Source organism: Sinocyclocheilus grahami, unplaced genomic scaffold (assembly GCF_001515645.1).
Source record: "Sinocyclocheilus grahami isolate Dianchi unplaced genomic scaffold, SAMN03320097.WGS_v1.1 scaffold1237.1, whole genome shotgun sequence".
Classification (NCBI taxonomy): domain Eukaryota; kingdom Metazoa; phylum Chordata; class Actinopteri; order Cypriniformes; family Cyprinidae; genus Sinocyclocheilus; species Sinocyclocheilus grahami.
Genome location: NW_015506416.1, coordinates 137,016 through 156,608, shown reverse-complemented (window position 1 = coordinate 156,608; position 19,593 = coordinate 137,016). Strand labels below are relative to the sequence as shown.

At 42.1% G+C, this 19,593-nt stretch overlaps 1 protein-coding gene across 1 annotated transcript in view; it reads right to left on the bottom strand.

The window, feature by feature from the left end:
* The window catches only part of lekr1 (Leucine-, glutamate- and lysine-rich protein 1), a 127,689-nt gene extending 110,516 nt beyond the window's left edge, over nucleotides 1–17,173 (bottom strand). Inside the window, exons 1-2 of the mRNA XM_016254310.1 lie at nucleotides 17,058–17,173; nucleotides 6,409–6,638 (exon numbers count right to left, since the gene is read on the bottom strand). Coding sequence (XP_016109796.1) covers nucleotides 6,409–6,638; nucleotides 17,058–17,173 — 346 coding nt within the window. The remainder of the gene's footprint in view (nucleotides 1–6,408; nucleotides 6,639–17,057) is intronic.
* Between the last annotated feature and the right edge of the window lie 2,420 nt (nucleotides 17,174–19,593).

Genomic DNA, 19,593 nt, shown 5'->3' with positions numbered 1-19,593 from the left:
AGCCCCTCCTTGGCCGATTCCTCTGAGGAAGGATCTACTGACTCAGAGACGGGGCACCCTTTGGCACCCGCGTCCAGACCTCTGGAAACTTCATGTCTGGTCCCTGGACGGGACGCGGAGGTTCTAGGTGACACCATCACTTCAGCGAGAGCACCGTCTACGAGACACGCCTATGCTTTGAAGTGGAACCTGTTCATTGAGTGGTGTTCTTCTCGCCGAGAAGACCCTCGAATATGCCCTATCAGAGTCGTGCTGTCCTTTTTGCAGCAAGGGTTGGAGCGAAGGCTGTCTCCCTCCACCCTCAAAGTTTATGTTGCAGCAATCGCGCCTAACCAAATAGGCGACCCCGTAGAAGGGAGGTCGCTGGGGAAGCATGACCTGGTTGTCAGGTTCCTTAAGGGGGCGAGAAGGCTAAATCCTCCACAGCCCCCCTCTATACCCTCTTGGGACCTGACTCTAGTGCTCACAGCACTACAGCAGGGCCCATTTGAGCCTTTGCAGATGGTCGAGCTGAAATTTCTTTCGATGAAGACTTTGCTCCTGCTGGCATTGGCCTCTATCAAGAGGGTAGGGGACCTGCACTCATTTTCGGTCAACGATTCGTGCCTAGAGTTCGGGCCGGCTGATTCCCAGGTAACCCTGAGGCCCCGGCCCGGCTATGTGCCCAAGGTTCCTGCTACTCCCTTCAGGGATCAGGTGGTGAACCTCCGAGCGCTGCCCTCGGAGGTGGCAGACCCAGCCCTAGCTTTGTCCCGTCCGAGCCTTAAGGTGCTACATAGACCGGATGCAAAGCTTCAGGACCTCTTTGTCTGTCACGGAGGCCAGCAGAAGGGGAATGTTGTCTCTAAGCAGAGGATGGCCCACTGGATAGTGGATGCCATCACCCTGGCTTATCAGGCACAGGATGTGCCCTGCCCGTTCAGGTTGCGAGCTCACTCAACTAGAAGTGTTGCATCCTCCTGGGCGCTGGCTCGTGGCGCCTCGCTGGCGGATATCTGTAGAGCTGCGGGCTGGGCGACCCCTAACACGTTCGCTAGATTCTATAGCCTTCGTGTAGAGCCGGTATCCTCCTGTGTTCTCACCTCAAACAGGTAGAAGCACTGAGAGGCCCCGGCTTCAGGTCGGCTTGCAAAAATCGTTGAATCCGACCGACTGAAAGGGAACGTCTCGGTTACGTATGGTAACCCTCGTTCCCTGAAGGAGGAAACGGAGACGTCACGTCCCATCACCACAGCTCCTGTACCACCGCTGAGCGGCCGGGTCACCAGCTCGGCTCCTCAGCGAAAAGCTGAATATGCGCTGCATCTGCTGCCTACTTATACTCACGCTGTGATCAGCAGCAGCTGGATGCAATAATCGCATGCCAATGTGCATTGGCTCGTTTAGTTTACACTCGAAGTAGATTGGTCTCTCTAAGCGAGATCCCAATTTCGTCGGTCATCCGACGTGACGTCTCCGTTCCCTCCTTCAGACGATCTTCTTGGTCAAGAGTACCGATCGGCAATGTGTCGTGCCATGAAGGATATTAGTGATCCCTGACCAGTTAATGATGCTAAAAGTTAGTGTTAAATACAATACTTTTACTATTTCTTGACAACAAAATTTATTTGAATTTATTTTGGTTTAAAAAAAAAAATTTGTATGTATTTTTGAATAAATCAATAAACCAGACAAAAAAAATTTATGTAATGCCATCGACCCATATGTTGCTTAAATATGTAGCTTCAACTGCTTCCTCTGAATATTATATTTTTATAACATCCCCCCCACCAACTTTACTAAGATCAAATCTACTCCTAGTATGAGCTAATGATTAGCATGAAGCTTGCAGCAGTGGAAAACAAGATATACAAATCTATTCATCTTTTTTTCTTCCTCTGTTTCTCTCGCTTTTTATACCTTTCTGCTCTCATCTCATCTCCCCCTCATGTCTCAAAACCGTGGAAAACAGACAAACAGGTAGCAGCGCATAATTGTTGCACCCACACCCATATTGGTTTGGCCCTTACCCACGCACACACATACATTTCTGCACATAAACAAGCAGAACCTACATGCACAAACAGCCTCAAGAGCGCTTTCTGTCAAACCGACTTGAGTGGAGAGCATATATACAAAAATATGCATGCATTACACGTGTATGCTGAAAGACAGGTAGGGGAGGCAGGAAAAGCAAAGCCTAAACACACCTTAGGCTACTGTAAACAAAATACCTGTCCGTTGGTTCAAAGGATTCTAGCCTTTTGTACTCATTCACCCCTCAATGACACACACACGCACGCACATGCTGGAATTTGGCAGCTTTATGGAACATGCAACAGGCAAAGGAAGGCAGTTCCAAACATTTGTGGTGAGGAGGCACACACCCCAGGGGTGAGCGAGAGATTAACTCACCCTACAGCACCCAAATCATCTGCAAAACTATGTTGAGCGACACACAACAAGTATGCATGTGTTAGTATTAGTGCATGAAGTGATTTGCATGTTGATGTATGAACCGAACAAATGCCTTTGAACATGCAAAACCTCTCTAAACACATATGCACAAACATGCAAGTCACAATAGAGCCGGTCTGTAAAAAACTGAAAAATACTGATACTTGCCCACACTGAAACACATTAAACATTAAATTTTGGTGAATGTACACAAGCAAAAAGGTCTAGTGATGCATGAAGTACAGCTCAAACAGAATTCACTTTCAAACCAAACAGCTTTGCCTTAGTTAATGCAATGACTTTGCATGACCAAACTGAACATGAGCAAAATCTGCGCTGGGATCTTTTTCACCCTCACGCAAAACTCCAGATCGCATGGATTTGTGTTACAACTTCATTTTGTTTGCAAAATTTCAACAAGCAATGGTAAATCTGACCGTACATAGACCTGCACATATTAATTAATAGCCTGACAGTGGTTATTTTATATAATTGTAATAACCACAATCATTTTGCAGTTTTTTTTTTCAGTCACATTTTGCCATTCAAATGAAGGAATTTAAGTGTGTAGCAAATGTGCATTGTAGTGTCCCATTTTGTGTTTGAAGATAATGTCTTCAAGTATTTTTCAGAACAACATATTAGTCTGGTTATAATGACGCAAAACAAAGATTGCACAAAACTATATTGCTTACATTATAAGCAACAAAGCCGTCTACACTAAAACGGCCAATGTAGTTATGCATCATACTGTACATCCACACAGACAACATATTTTCATGTGACACATCAAAGTGGCTGTGTACCTCAACACCCCAAAACTGCAGAGTCCGCTTAGAATGGTGAAAGGTTTAAAATAATAATAATTATAAATAATAATAATAATAATAATAATACAAAACTACATGTAATGCAATACTACATTTTTAACTTAAAACTTCCATCTGTGTAAGAGTGCTTGAAACTGCTCTGGTTACATTATTGACATCTTACATTATGCTCAAAACTGAGCGCTGACTTCAGTGTAAAAACAAGCCATTTTGAAATATTTCATAAAAATGTACAGAATTATACTTTTTATTGTCAATATGGCTTTTTTATTCCTTATTCCTTGATTGCTGGCTGCACCAGCTCACAGTCTGGGAGAGAAAAAAAACACTTTTCTTATTTGCATCCCATAATGCAGAAGAATGTTTATTAAACATTAGTATACGATCTTGAATGCTATCTTAAGCTTTGTTGAAATTATATTTAAAGAATAAATAATACAGCATACATTGAACACTAAAAATATCATTTATATTTAATAAAATGTAATTTTTATTTATCATTATTGTAAATTTCCCATCAAATGACACACCACCTGGGGACACTCCGTGTACCACCGCAGTTTGAGAATGACAGAAATCAGAGCCTAACCCTTCTTCTGTCTCTAACATTTAACTTCAAACACACATTTAGTTATTTGTACATGTGAAGAAACTTATTATTAAGTTAACTGAATCAGTTTGAGGGGATGCTTTGACAATGCACACTAGCATTTAAAAGGTTGGGGTAGGCAAGACTTTTTAAAGATTTTGTAATATATATTTTTATAAATAAAAGTATAAAGGTCTTTTTTCCCCTATAAAGGGTTTTAGAATCCTCGTGAATTTAAGAAATTTCACCCCCACGAGACTACCAACACCACACATGACTATGGGGTATATATCAGCCCTGCCATCCACTGACATTTTCCTCTCTTCCAGCACTTATAGTAAATGTCTCACATCCTCTATTATCATTATACTGCAGTTATCTCAACACAGCGGGTAGAGTGTGCCCTACATCTCATAGTCACCGATACGCACCCACAGAGGCCGAGGGAGAATGTGTTCCTATTTTAATTTCAGACCATGACAAGTTATATTATGATTGTCATCCTCAGTGTGTAGGAGTGTGCTCTGTGCACGAGGCTCAGATTTTGCCTGAGCACGTGTGTAATACACATGCACATACACATGTACTATAAGCTGTAATAGATATACAAATCAGATAGGAGCAAAAGAGTTCACAGGACAGAAGCATTGGTTCCCTTTCATGGGAACTTCGAACTGCGTCCTCTAGGGGTCGCTATGGGGAACGCCTCGTCGTGACTCGTATCTGAAGCATACATTGAAAAAACACCAACTCGTTGGCCGGCGACAGCCATGACGTCACTACCGGTGCGACTACAGTATAAATCGGTGCCGGGAGCTACACATCGTTCTCTTCTTCGTCTTCATTGACTGTTCTGTTTGAAGCGTGCATTTTCAAGGAAAAAGTAAGAGCTATCTATTAATATTATGGCGAGCACTAGTAGAGCATTTAGAAGGTGTGTGCATCCGTGTCAGCGCTATTTGACACCAGATGACACACACGATCTATGTGTTGTTTGTTTGGGCGAGGAGCACGCACGCGATGTCCTCGAGGGGGCAATCTGCGTGCATTACGAGTTTTTTCCAATGAAAATACTGCTAGCGTTCCTGCATTGGAACATGCTGTAGGCCGAGCCCCCTTCTCGACTGAGAACTAGGTGTGTTGCCCCCACAGCTAAGTAAACTATTGCTAGCTGTTCCAGTTTGGAACATGCTGCAGGTCGAGCCCCGTCTCGGTTTGAGAGCTGAGTGTGTTGCTCCCTCAGCTGAATAACTGCTAGCTGTTCCACCATGGGAACATGCTGTAGGTTGAGCTCCCTCTCCATTGAGAGCTGGATGTTCTCCCCCAGCTACAGATTTACTGCTAGCCACTCCAGCATTATAGCCGTAGATATAGCGTCTGGGGATACGCTATTTTTATCTATAGGCTGCCTTTTCAGGGTGCCACGAGAACCCCTAGAACGGTATGCAAGTGTAGTGCACGTTATGCTTTGCCCACTTTTCTAAAATCCACATAAGTGGTAAGTGTGCACGTTATGCTTTGCCCACTTTTCTAAAATCCACATAAGTGGTAAGTGTGCACGTTATGCTTTGCCCACTTTTCTAAAATCCACATAAGTGGTAAGTGTGCACGTTATGCTTTGCCCACTTTTCTAAAATCCACATAGCTGGTAAGTGCGCACGTTATGCTTTGCCCACTTTTCTAAAAATCCTGTATGGTAAGAGCTACGCGCAAGACTTCGTGCTCTTTTTGAGTGGTTTAAAACCCCGGTTCTGCCTTGGGCACCACTCCCCCTATGTATCCTCTGGATACCTACTTAGCAGGGTATTGCTACTAAGGATCTGTTGAGACAGTTCCTTCACCACAAGACAAACGTGCGGTAGCCCCTGTGTGACAGACCAAGACTAGTATGATTCTAGGCTCTTGGTCGTATTCCCTTAAAGGAATCTGTTTCTGATTCCAAGCCTTGAGCTCTACCCCGTGCCCAGGAGTCTGGCCCTAACAGGTAAGTATTTTGGGGTATGTAGCCTAGGCCTTTGGCCGTAGGGAATAACGTCACTGACAGCCGTCTAAACGTCCCAGGGGCAACTCCCATAGCAATATGGTAGAGTTGGTTCTTAGTGCTCGCCATGGTTCTGGCTTGCACTCCCCTCAGCATGGTGGCGTGGGTATACCGTTCCCCATAGCGACCCCTAGAGGATGCAGTTCGAAGTTCCCATGAAAGGGAACGTCTCGGGTTACTTATGTAACCATGGTTCCCTGAGTAGGGAACGAGACACTGCGTCCTCTAGGTTTCTTGCCATGCTGCGGACGCAAGCTTCAGACGAAGAAGTGAACGATGTGTAGCTCCCGGCACCGATTTATACTGTAGTCGCACCGGTAGTGACGTCATGGCTGTCGCCGGCCAACGAGTTGGTGTTTTTTCAATGTATGCTTCAGATACGAGTCACGACGAGGCGTTCCCCATAGCGACCCCTAGAGGACGCAGTGTCTCGTTCCCTACTCAGGGAACCATGGTTACATAAGTAACCCGAGACGTTTTGTGTGCATATTTGTGTGCGTGTGTGTAATTACCTGCATCAGCACTGATGCAACTCTGCTGTATCAGTACTTTGCTGTTCTCCCAGGTCTCCAGGAAGTGAGTTAACTGGTTCTTAACAGTCGTCATCTCCCCTCGAGACGAATGCAGCAGGGCCAAAGCCTCCTTGAGAAGCCACTGCTGCTGCACAAACCTTGATCTGATGCACACACAGACACAAAATGAATTATTCAAAGATTCTGATTTAGAACTGAAGAATACTACACTGCTTTACTGCAAGGGGACAGTACTTTCTCAAGAAAATGCCAATTATGAGAGAAAAAGAGATGAGACAAGATGAGAAGGAAAGAGAAAAGATCACTACATGAAATGTTTAAGTTGATTTTGAAAAGAGGAGAAGAGACGAGATGAAAAGAAAACAGAAATAAGAAGAGAAGACACTACATCAAACGTTCAAGTTGAAAGATGAGAAAGAAGAGAGACATGAAAGATGAGAGAAGAACAGAGATGAAACATCTGAGCTCTATTTGAACAGAAGAGACTAGATGAGATGTCAAGAATAGAAAAATAGACTACAATAAATGCTTAAGTTGATTTTAAAGAGAAGAGACAAGATGAGAAGAGACATGAAATATTTGAGAAATGTTTGAGTTTATTTTAAATAGAAGTAAGACGAGATGAGACAACAAGAGTAGTTAAGAGATTACGTAACATGTTAGTTCATTTTGATGAGAACAGACTAGATGAGGCTAAAAATAAAGGTGCTTCGCGATGCCATAGAAGAACCTTTTTGTCTAAATGGTTCCATAAAGAACCTTTAACATCTGAAGAACCTTTCTGTTTCACAAAAGGTTCTTTGTGGAACGAAAAATGGTTCTTCTATGGCATCGCTTGAAGAACCTTTATTTTTAAGAGTGTAGACAAAGAGAAAAGATGAGAAAACATTAAATTATTAAGAGACGAGACGAGATGAAGAAAAAAAAAAGAAATGAAATGAAAAAGTTGAGAAGAGAAGTGAAGAGAAAAGAAAAGAAAAGATGAGGTGAGATTTTTGAGTTCACACTGAAATTCATTCAATATTCAAGCTTAATGTTATCCACGAGAAACAAGTAAGTTGTGATTTGTCTTTAATACAGGAATGAATAAGAACAATCAGTACTGATTCAAAAAAAGGTGAAATCACTGTTTAATCAACACTAAATCTTTTTGGATATCTTGGTTTGATCCATTAAAATTGAATGTCAAGTCCCTGAACACAAATCTCTAAATATTCAAGAACACAGACATAAGCCTAGATAAATAAATGTTACACTTTATGTGTGGGTAGGATATTTTTTTTACTCCTGTTCATTTTAAGCTGTGTCTCATTTGTTATGAGTTCACATTGTCATATAATCCTTGAGGAGGTTTAAGATAAACACATTTGGTAAGCAGCTGTTTATACAATATACACTAGTGTTGAGATGGACATGATTAGATGAACATGCTCCTGCTGGACCTTCATTTAGAACTCCATCAATATTCTATGGGACAGTCAGTGTCTCTCGTAGTTTCTGGCTGAGTGTCAGCACTGTCAGTGTTTAGCCGGGTGATTTAATGAGGTTTGTACATTTGAAGTTCTGTGTCAGTTCAGCTGTACTGCTGCCCTACATCACGCCCCTTCCATTCCCACCAGCATTACATCATCATCATGAGACAGAGGCAGATAAGAGCTGCCAGAAGTCTCTATGTGGATAAACAGGACACCAAATCCACACACAAACACACAGGCATGAAATCTTTTCAGCGACCACACACCAACCATATGCATATCCATCCCCCCATCACAGCCTGTCACCACGTAAACAAACATACACAAGCACACACTCATCCACTTGTATAGAAGTCATGGTAACGGGTAAACATGGCAGTGTTAGGGTGAGACAGACAGACAGTAAAAGAGGCAGAGAAAGAGAGAGAGAGAGCGATAGTGGGAGAGAACCATGGGAATTCATTTTTCATAACAAGGGAACAACACTGGGTATGAAAAATGGCAATAGTCAGAAGAGAGGAGACTAAAAAATGAAAAGAGAATTACTGTAAAAAGACTAAATGAGAAAGACAAGACAGGAAGGGATGGAATTAGATGAGATGAGAGACAAATAGGAAACGAAATGAAACAAGAGAAGAGGAGACAAGAGACAAGCTGTCTAGATGAAATAAGAGGAGAAAAGATTAAATGTAAGAAAAACTATTGTATGAGAAAAGAGAAGAAGAAATAAAATGAGAGGAGAAGAAAATGGGAGCAGAGGGAGAAGAGGAGGGGAGATTAGAAAAAAAATGATGAGATGAATTAAGAGGAGAAAAAAGAGATGCAAGGAAAAGAGATGTTAGGAGAAAAGGAAATTAACCAAATGAATAAGAGAAGAAGAGAAGAAATTAGATGAGCCAAGAAAAGAAGGACATAGCAAGAAAGATATGAGACAAGATGAGAAAGGAAAAGAAAATGTGAAACAAGGAGACAAGATGTTTGGAAAAGACTGAGAAGAAGCTGAGAACAGAAGAGATGAGACGAGCTGAGATGAGAAAAGACAATATGAGAAAAGCACAGGAAATGAAAAGACGAGAAGACAACAAGATGAAAATAGAAGAAAAGACATGATGCAAGGAAATTGGAAATGGGAGGTGAAGGCATGAGGTGAGATGAGACTAAACATGGTCACAGAAGAAGAGGAGAAGAAACAAGAAGAAAGGAGACAAGATTATAGGAAAAGACTGAGAAGAGACGAGCTGAGATGACAAAAGACAATATGAGAAAATAACAGGAAATGAAAAGACGAGAAGATAGAAGACTAGAAAAGGAGTTTAAATGAGAGGAAAGGAGAGGAAAAGAGAGGAGAGAAAACTAGGCTAGACACGATGAAATGAGAAGAAAAGACATGATGCGAGGAAATTGGAAATGGGAGGTGAAGACATGAGGTGAAACGAGATGAGTTGAGACTAAACATGGTCACAAAAGAAGAGGAGAAGAAACCAGAGGAAAGGAGACAAGATAATAGGAAAAGACTGAGAAGAAGCTGAGAAGGCAAGAGATGAGACAAGCTGAGATGAGAAGAGATGAAAAGGAAAGGGGATGAAAAGAGAGGAGAGGAAACGAGGCTAGACAACAAGATGAAATAAGAGAAGAAAAGACAAGATGCAATGAAATTGGATGTATATGAAGAGTAGAGGAAATTAAACAAAATGAGATGAAATTAGACTAGAAGACAGAGAGGAGAAGAGAATGGATTAGATGAGGTGAGATGAGGAGATGAGAGGCGAAGACAAGGGGTGAAATGAGATGAGACTAAACATGGTCTCAAAATAAGAGAAGAAACAAGTGGAAAAGAAGACAAATTTATAGCAAAAGAGACGAGACGAGAAACCTCAACAATAAACCGGACAGACCAGTACTACCAACAGCTGTGTGTGTTTTCTGGAAGTGCATCTGGCTGTGTCAGTTAAACTGGACTGCAGTGCAACGACTGACCCCATTCAGACTGACCCCTCATGCTTTTTGTCTTTTTCCCCCACTCCTGTCCTCTTTTTCTTTCTAATTTCGCCCTCAGTGTTTGAAGTGTTTCTGGAGTGTGTCTGGACAGCACATGGTCTGTTTTTGATGTGTGCGTCTGGCCAGCTGCTTTCCCCCGGCTGCTCAGCATTCTTAGCCTGTCCGGTTTCAAATCTATGACTTCATCATAACTGTTATAAATCACCTCCCATATCATCATCATCATAATCATCATTAACATTATCAGCATTCTGGTGCTCTTCGCTTCACCTAGGGGTGTTCATGCATCAAACAGTTTATGCTTCCTGTCTCATTCACTGTCCTTCCCCATCTCTTTCTGTGAACCGCTGGGGCGTAGTCTATAATCAGGCTATAAACCTTTTGACCGAACAGACTGCTAGACCTCACGCTACAGTGAGCTCGCACTACACACGCACATGCCCCATATGTGAAGCACGCACATTTCACTCCAAAATAATAAATATGCACACACACAAGACATGAAAAGGGGACTTTAAAGAGACGCTAACATTATGGCGTGGAGGGGTTAAGGAGGGAAGACATCTAAGAATTTCATTTTTTCTTTGCTCTCATGACTGAGGCAGTTCAAAGATGTAAAATATACTTCATATCTTTGTGAAGTAGAGAATAAAGAGAGCGTACTTCAGCGCTCATTTTACTGACTTTCAGGGAAAGGCTTCTTCACAACTGCATTTTCTATTTTCTGATGAAAATATGAGTAATGATTTTCAATGCAAAATTCGACTCACAGTGCTAGGGTGTACGACTATCAAAATACCAGATTTCAGTACATATTTTCACTATATCTACAGAAAACGTAAAAAAATACTATCAGTCAAATTTACTTTGTTTTCTCTTATTTGCCCAATGAATCACACTCAAAATATGTGTGTAAAGAGAGAGTTCGTAATCATAACTCATAAAAATAACTGTTGATTGGGGTCTAACACCCGTCTTTTTTATGGAACTCACACACTGATGAGCTAACTGAGGATTGAGTGTCTCACTTTTGCCTGTCATCTCCTCTCACATGAGGTTTGCTGCATCCCAATTTGACTACTTACAGTATGCTACGCCCTTAAAGTATATACTCTTTTAATATACTCCCAAAGAACACGTACAAAAAGCGGCTGTCACACAGCATGTGAGTACTAAACCAAGTTCTCATTCACACACAAGTTTACATTAAAAACGAACGAGTTACAAAAACAGTCAGTTATGTCTGTGAAGGTAAACAGCTGGGAAAGAAATCGCTTGAATATATTAGATTGTTATATTGCTTGTTTATCTGTGTGGCAGCAGCAATATACAGTAAATAAATCAATAAATGCACTGCTCTTGTCTGCTCTGAGGCTGGAACTCTAAAGTGCCCTGTGCTCGTCTCTGCAGCCAAAGGCAGAACAGCTAGCATGTTTTGCTCCAACTTTCGCCATGGTATTAGAACTGGTACACTGTTGTCGCTTGCGAAATCAAAATGACGGCGCCATGGGTGGAAACTTACAGATTAAGGGGTGGTAATATTATAATGAGATCCCTTTGCAACGTCACAAGGGGAGCAAAATCAGACGCGCTCATTTTTCAGACGCTTGCAGAAAAAGACTTACCAAAACAAAGTTACTGGGTTAATCTTTTTCACATTTCCTTGGTTGGTAGATGCACCGGGGACCTGATTATAGCAGGTCAATATCACTGTCGGGTGCCTTTTGGTGTCCTGTACATAAATAACTAATTTGCCATGATAACTTAACATAAAAATGACTATGAAAGGGTGTGTTATATTAGGCTAAGTTTTTATATTCATAAAAGCATTACTTGGCTCTTTAGATACATTTTCTAGATTTTTTTTTGTTTTGTGTAAGAGGATGCGTGTTATTTTGCTATGTCCCATGCACTGCTCATTAAATTTGAATGATAGTAGAACAGTCAAATCATAAAATTAAAAAATTTTGTTCTCCTATTAATATTTTGTTAAATGAGAGATTACTCAATTTGAGTGTATTAATCATTTGGTAATAAAAACTATATTTTTATTTAATAAAAAAGAAGAGTTTGTCCATGTCCCTTGAATGGTTGTCCACCCTGTCATATTGGGGAATCCGCCCCTTTAAGAAAAGGCCACTCCCTTTAGTGACATCAGGACAACAGATTGTTTGTCTCTTTAGTGGCGGGACTTTCAACCGCTGAGGTGAGCAAGTTGGTGACTTTTCAATTGACAAATTTTCTTCGTATGAGTTTGCTTACTTACTTTGCCAAAGCTTAACATGTCCACCCTGTCGGCATAAAATATGCCAGAAGTGATTAGAATACAGTATTTTCAAAATATGTAAGTTTAAATATACCAAATTTTCTTTAACAACCAGACTAACTATTCAGCTAGTCACAGTTTGTTGTAAGCTAATATGCAAAGTGAAGCTCAAAATGTCCATCCTGTCGGCCACTTAGACTCGATAGGGTGGACATAGCATTCATTTGTAGCTATATTGCTAAAAACTAAAATGAATGGGGGGGTATATCAATGTGATTGAGGATGTAATTATATCATTTATTATTATTATATTATTGTTTTTGAAGTTGAATAAATGTTTAATTGTCATATTTTGTCATGCTTCGTGTGTTCTGCTTTATGTGTCCACCCCGTCATGTGCTGGTCTACCCTGTCATCTTGATATTATACTATAATATTTAAAATAATAATTCAATCATATCTATATAATCCAGTGTGTTCAATAGTTAGGTGTGGGGCCAATACCATCCAAACTAAAAACTGCATCCAAATATCACAGTGTTAGAAAACACTCTCTGTCTTGTTAAGGTTCCAGATATGCTTCACCCCTCCTTTTTTCCCCTCTCTCTTATTCCCCCTCCTTTAGCAAGAGTTTACAATCATCATTCCTGATAGTTGTGTGGCCATGGGTATGAGACAAATGATATACCTGGTCATTCTGATAAGTTTGTTTACTTGTACTCACACTTTTATAAGTACAGGTAATGAAACGTGGCTTGGGCATGATGATACACCCCATGCCTATGCCACGAATATATGTGGTGGAGATTTGCTAACTATACGGCAAAGGCCGAAGGGAAAAAGGGGTCTTGCTATGTCTGTACAAATGCCCCACAGTGTGGTCGGTCCTCGGGTAATTGTTAAAGCCCCACTACCGCAAGATTGGGAATGCATTTCTTTTATTAGTGTTGCAGGCTTGGTTCCTGCTTTGAAGACTTCTGGACAATGGAGGTGCAGACCAAATGGTACAATATGGTTTATACCCCAAGTGTTTGTAAGAGTGACAATCGTGAGTTCAATCCCTGACTCATTATTTTGTGTAGAAAGAATTGAAGGAGAACAGAAGTTGGGTGAAATTCCATTGAGCAAGTGTGATCGAGTTTATCAATATTGCCAGATGAAAAGTATTACATGCTGTCATTATTGTCTTTTGAATGCAGGAGAAGTTAAAATAGAGGACATGGGTTGAAATGTATCAAAGAATGATTATATTCCATATTATTATCTATGTATGAGAATGATAAATTTAGGATTAGGGAACTCTGCAGCGAGTGTGTATGTATTCATTGTTTATTTTAAACAAAAGCAGGCAACTGTTAGAAAACACTCTCTGTCTTGTTAAGGTTCCAGATATGCCTCACCCCTCCTTTTTCCCCCCTCCTTTCCTTTTTCTCCCTCTCTCTAACTCTTCTCTATACAGCATTCTCTCTCTGAATCCCCCCTCCTGTATCCATTTCTCTCTCTTGTATTATGTTTTAAATATCTCTTACTCATATGCGAGGTATGCATGCGCAAACGTATACATTAGTTTTCTTGGTTTAAATGCCCCAATAAGGACATGAATGTTAGGACTACAAGGGTAAAGGAGTTCGTGAGGAACTCTGAAGACAGTTCAGCTTTCTTCGCCAGGAAGTCTATTCCTAATATGTACATGTTTTTCTGTACATGTGGCCATTTTATACAAAACACATGTTCTTGGCCAAACATCCTATATGTGTATGTCATCCTATCCTCATTGGTTAAGAGGGTGAAACTCCCCTCGACATATGCCTATATAAGATCTGTATTTCTATGAATAAATTGAAGTATTGAGAATACATTTGAATGTGTGTTTTCTTACTTCCCGGCCGTCTATCTACACTTTAAGGAACTGAGAATTCTTCAAGGTGGCAAAGAGATATCGAGGGACAAATTGTTATTTATTAACACACAGTTTTCTCCAAATAAGAAAACATATATGTGCAAATTGTATGATTTCTTTAGAAACACATGGTTTACATAAAATCTTATGTATTTATAATTTAAAAGCAAACAAATAATCCTGTTTAGGAAAGGGACATCATACCACCATACCATAAAATATCATTTGCATCTTAATTTTACAATGAAAACGCATTTAACAGTAATATATATGTCCATGACAGGGTGGACATATCTTATTGTTTATGCTTTGAATAATGGCCCATACTTATCTAAAAAAAATGTGTGGGAGCTCAGCTAATATGTTTCTATAGTACTTGAGTGTCTACTATTTACTATTTATTACATGACATAAAGCGAATCGGAAATTAAAACCAACATTTTTGAGTATTGTGAGGGTTGAAATTAACTCTATGGTGATATTGACCCAGCACTTAAAACCTGGAAAAGTCAGATTTTCATGATATGTCACCTTTAAGGTGCAATACCTACTAGACATGTGCCGGTATTTGGTAATGCGATAAATCACGGTAATGAATATGCATGATATTGTTTTCGTGGGCACTTCAAAATACAGTGAATAACTATTTATTACAAATTAAGATTTTTTTAATGCATTTTAAAAATATTTTTCCCATCAACAAGTCACAATGCAAAACACCGCTGTATTCTGCGTGAAAGACAGATGCACACTCTCAGATTTTTGTATTGTCAGTGGTGTTAATCACAGTGGCAAGTACTTGATAGGCTATTTATTTTCACATTTTAATCTGGACTACAACATGCCCTAAATATTGTTTGAAAATATTTTGATTCTTTAGGCTATTGTTTGGTCACACTTTACATTAAAGGCTCTATTAATTAACATTAAATAATTCATTAGTTAACATAAACTGTCAATTAAATTATTTTAAACATTCATTAATCTTAGGTAATTTCAATATTTAATAACACGTTAAAATCAAAAGCTTATTATTAATGTTAATGCATTAACTAAGGTTAACTAATGAGATCTTATTGTAAATGTTACTTATTGGTCTTTATAATTCTTTTGCACTTTAATCTGTGTGAATTTTTTAACTTTAAACATATTTTGTGTAGTTATTTCTTATAAGAATAAAGTTATTAAACCTGTTATACTTTGACAACATTTTTGCAACAAAATTTCAGATAATACAGTATACCTTGATAAAAACTAGGGCTGCCTCCTAATTGTCGACTAACCGTTAGTCGACCAGAAGAGGCTTGGTCAACCAATTTTTTTAGTCGCTTAGTTGCAGGGGGATAAAAAAATCCACAGGCGAAGTCACGCAGTCCGTAACGGACAGATCATTAACGGCCGGTCTATGGTAATAACAGTACATCGAGCAGGACATCCAAATGCTCACCTATCATTCATCGTCCTCAAATACGGCGTATCATCTGAAATATGTAAGTATTAGCAACTTTACTTTACATCTGATGTTGAAGCTGAACAGTAGCACTCACTGCAGGACAGATGGCGCCGGTGCACTCACTTACTCCTAAAATACTCCGACATTTTTGGTCATACAGATAAGAGTAATACATCTTTTGAAAGGCTTTTGTAAAATAATGAAAGCAAACAGGATGCGCTTTCTGCCATCTGTCTGTGAACTTGAGCGCGAAACTCTGTGTATACTTGCCTTACAGATAGCAAAACATATCTATAGTGAGCGAAATGTCTACTTTCAAATAAACAAATTCAAATAGAAAACAAATATTCTCAGATTATGTAATCCGTAGGAAACATGCATACAGGCGCATCCACTGCTGTAGAGATGAGTCAGTGTCGTCGACTTCATCTCTTAAACCGAAAACAAAGAAAGCACTATAGTGTATCAATAAATTATTAAAATGTTAATGCAGCCTCCTTACTGTTTTTTTTCCTGACACATTCATAATCATTAGCTACTGCGGTGCGCTGTGGCTAGCTTTATACATGTGCTTATATGGTAGGCAATTAAAGGCTCATTATAATGATTTAAATGGTTTCTTAATAAATGTGCAATCAGTCAACTAATGGTTAAAATGAACGACTACTAGTCGACCAGATAAATCTTTGGTCGAGGGCAGCCCTAATAAAAATATTAGCAATTAATTGCAACATGAAAATTTGATACAGGCATTTGCCTAATACCTAGTATTTTGGAGTGTCAGACAGTTACTTGCGCTGCATTACTTAAATTATTGTACGTTGTGACGAGCGTCCCGAAGCTGCATCAGCGTCGCCCTGGAAACAAGCGAGGAACACCTGGCTGTCCTCATCACAGGCTGATCGGTCACAGCTGCAGCTCATCAGGCGGCGGCCACATAAGCCACACAAGCCCTACCATCTGGGAGACTTCTCCATGAGACTGAGCACTAACTCGCCCTCTCAGTTCTCCCACAGACAGCAGCGTGTGACTGACCAGCCCCACAGGAGCACTGCACAGACACTCTGCACTGGGAAGACGGAAGAGAGCACTCACGGCACCGGAGCACCTACCTGGACCTTTCTCCCTAACACCCACCTCCCCAATAAATCCACCCTCCGGGGCATTTATTAAGATTTCCTTGTCGTGTGATTCTTCACCCTGTGACACTGGTGGAGAATGCAGGCAGATCAGTGAAGAATCACAGACAAGCGATTTTCCTCACCTCACCTTTTTCCTTGTTTTTTTCTCTGGGTTCTGTCACAGGCGAGCGCTCCTCCCCCAACATGGATGAAATCCTCCAGCGGCTCACCAAGGTTAGCATCCGCCAGCAACAGATCGTTGGGCACGTCGCCACCCGTCAAGGGGAGACAGAGCAGGAGCTCGCGGCCCTCCGTGCCGCCGTCACCCAACGCGTTCCGATGCCGGACTCCCGAGTACAAGCTGCAAAGCTGCTACCCAAGCTGACTCCTCATGATGACGTAGAAGCCTTCTTACAAATGTTCGAAGCGACGGCCACCACGGAAGGATGGCATAGGGACGACTGGGCACGGGTGCTGGCTCCCCTGCTGACGGGCGAAGCTCAGCGTGCATACTTCGCTCTTCCCGCCCATGCAAACGGAAGTCCCCGCAAGTCCCGCACGGACCTGGCTGGCAGGCTGCATTGTGCACCGCGACCTGCCGGTTGGAGCTCCAGAGGTGGAAGTGAAAGTAAATGGAAAGCCGTTCTGGGCCCCCCGAACAGAGTGTAAAGCCTTCCTCCCCATAACCTGTGTCCACGGGGATACACGACAAGTTCCCGCTCGCAGAGTGGCCATTTCGGCCACTCTCGGCACCTGGCCGGTGGAAGTCGGGGTAATGAAGGATCTTCCCGTCCTTATGCTGATCTGGAGAGACTGGCCCGCGTTTGACCGCCTGCAGGCCACGGTTACGCAGCCTGCCTGCCCAGGAGGGGGCCGCCGAAGAAGAAGGCCCACGACAGGACCTCGTCAGCGGCCCGTGCTTCTGGCCTCGGATAGCGGGAGAGAAGGTGAGTCCCCCTCCCAAAATCCTAACCTCTTCTATGATGTGTTCCAACAGGTGACGGGAGGGGGCTCTTTGGAAAGGAACAATGGGAGGACGACAGGCTGAAGCATGGCTGGACCCAGGTCCAGGTCATCGAAGGCAAGGAGGTTCAGCCTGGGCCCCACCCTCTCCCGCATTTCGTCATCCAAAATGGCCTGCTCTGTGTCGCGCAGCGAAGGGGGGATGAAAAATTATTGCTGGTGGTGCCACGCACAACAACGGAGACCGTGTTGGAGCTGGCTCACTCACATCCCTTGGCAGGGCATCTCAGGGCCGGGAACACCATCCAGCGGATCCGTGACCGCCCAAGTAACGTCACCAAGGACGCCTCCCCCCAGTCCGCTGATACCGCTGCCCATCATCGAGGTGCCCTTCGAGCACATCGGGATGGACCTTGTGGGGCCGTTGCCTAAGTCTGCCCGGGGACATGAACACATCCTGGTGATTGTTGACTATGCCACCCGGTACCCCGAGGCAGTTCCCCTCCGAAAAGCCACTGACAAAGCCATTGCCCAGGAACTCTTTCTGCTCTCCAGCCGAGTCGGCATCCCAGCGGAGATCCTGACCAAGGACTGGTCGAACGCTTCAATCAAACGCTCAAGCAGATGTTGAGACGGGTGGTTGCGGAGGACAAACGCGACTGGGACCTGATGCTCCCCTATGTCCTCTTCGGGATCCACGAAGTTCCGCAGGCCTCAACTGGCTTCAGCCCCTTTGAGCTCCTCTTTGGCCGGCAACCCCGCGGCCTCCTGGATGTGGCGAAGGAGGCCTGGGAGCAACAGCCGGCAGCCCATCGCTCTGTGATCAAGCACGTGTTGTGTGATTCTTCACCCCGTGACAACGTGTAACATTAACATGATATCAATATTTATTTTTTTAAATATAACTTTTATTGTCAATGCCGGTATACTGCAACATCATCATTTACTCACGTCGTACCAAACCTGTATGACTTTTGTTTTGTGTGTGTGTTCATAGAAGTTCCATAGAGTTATTGAGTGATCGATTACATCATTTCCATTTCTGTCAGGACCACTATCATCAAAGATGATTGACAATTAGCATACAGTTTGGATTGGCGGTATGGTTCTGTTCTAGGCAAGAACTCCCTGCGCATCCATGCAGCCTAGCATGGATAAGAGCAGGGAGAGCAACAATAATCCCCCAGGGTAAACAGAACAGAACAACATAAATGTATTGCAGATAGCATTAAGGTTCAATAATGTAATGTACATTTTAGGAATTAGTCTGATTCAAAGGAGAATCAGAAGGCTAAATCCTGACTGACAAGAGGGGGAGTCGGGGATGGAGGTGGGTAATTAGTTATTGAGCAACGCAAAGCTGGTGACTGAATATATATATATATATATAAGTGCTGTGATAGGTGTCGCATCCCTATAGGTAGACATGGATCAGCTGAGAGTCAACTGATGTGAGCTTGAATAACGTGACCTGACAGAACTGACGCTAGATTTCTGTCAGGACCACTATCATCAAAGATAATTAGCATAGAGTTTGGATTGGCAGTATGGTTCTGTTCTGGGCAAGAACTTCCTGCACACCCATGCAGCCTAGCATGGATAAGAGCAAGGAGAGCAGCAATAATCTCCCAAAACAAAACCATATGCCATATCCCCGACACAAAATTACAGCGAAAATCTCAAGCCTTAAGCAACAAGCATGTAGCCTTTACCAATTGTAACAAGAATATTGAAAACCCGCATAAGCCATAGCCACAAGCATGTTGACCTTAACCAGATGACCTAACGAGTATGTTGCCAAACCTGAAAAGCTTAATCAGCAACATGTTGTCAATAACAACCAGATAGCTTAGGAACAAGCGTGCTACCAATAACAACCAGACAGCTTAGGAACAAGCATGCTACCAATAACAACTAGGGCCTAGGCAGCTTAGGAACAAACATGCTACCAGTAACAACCAGACAGCTTAGGAACATGCGTGCTACCA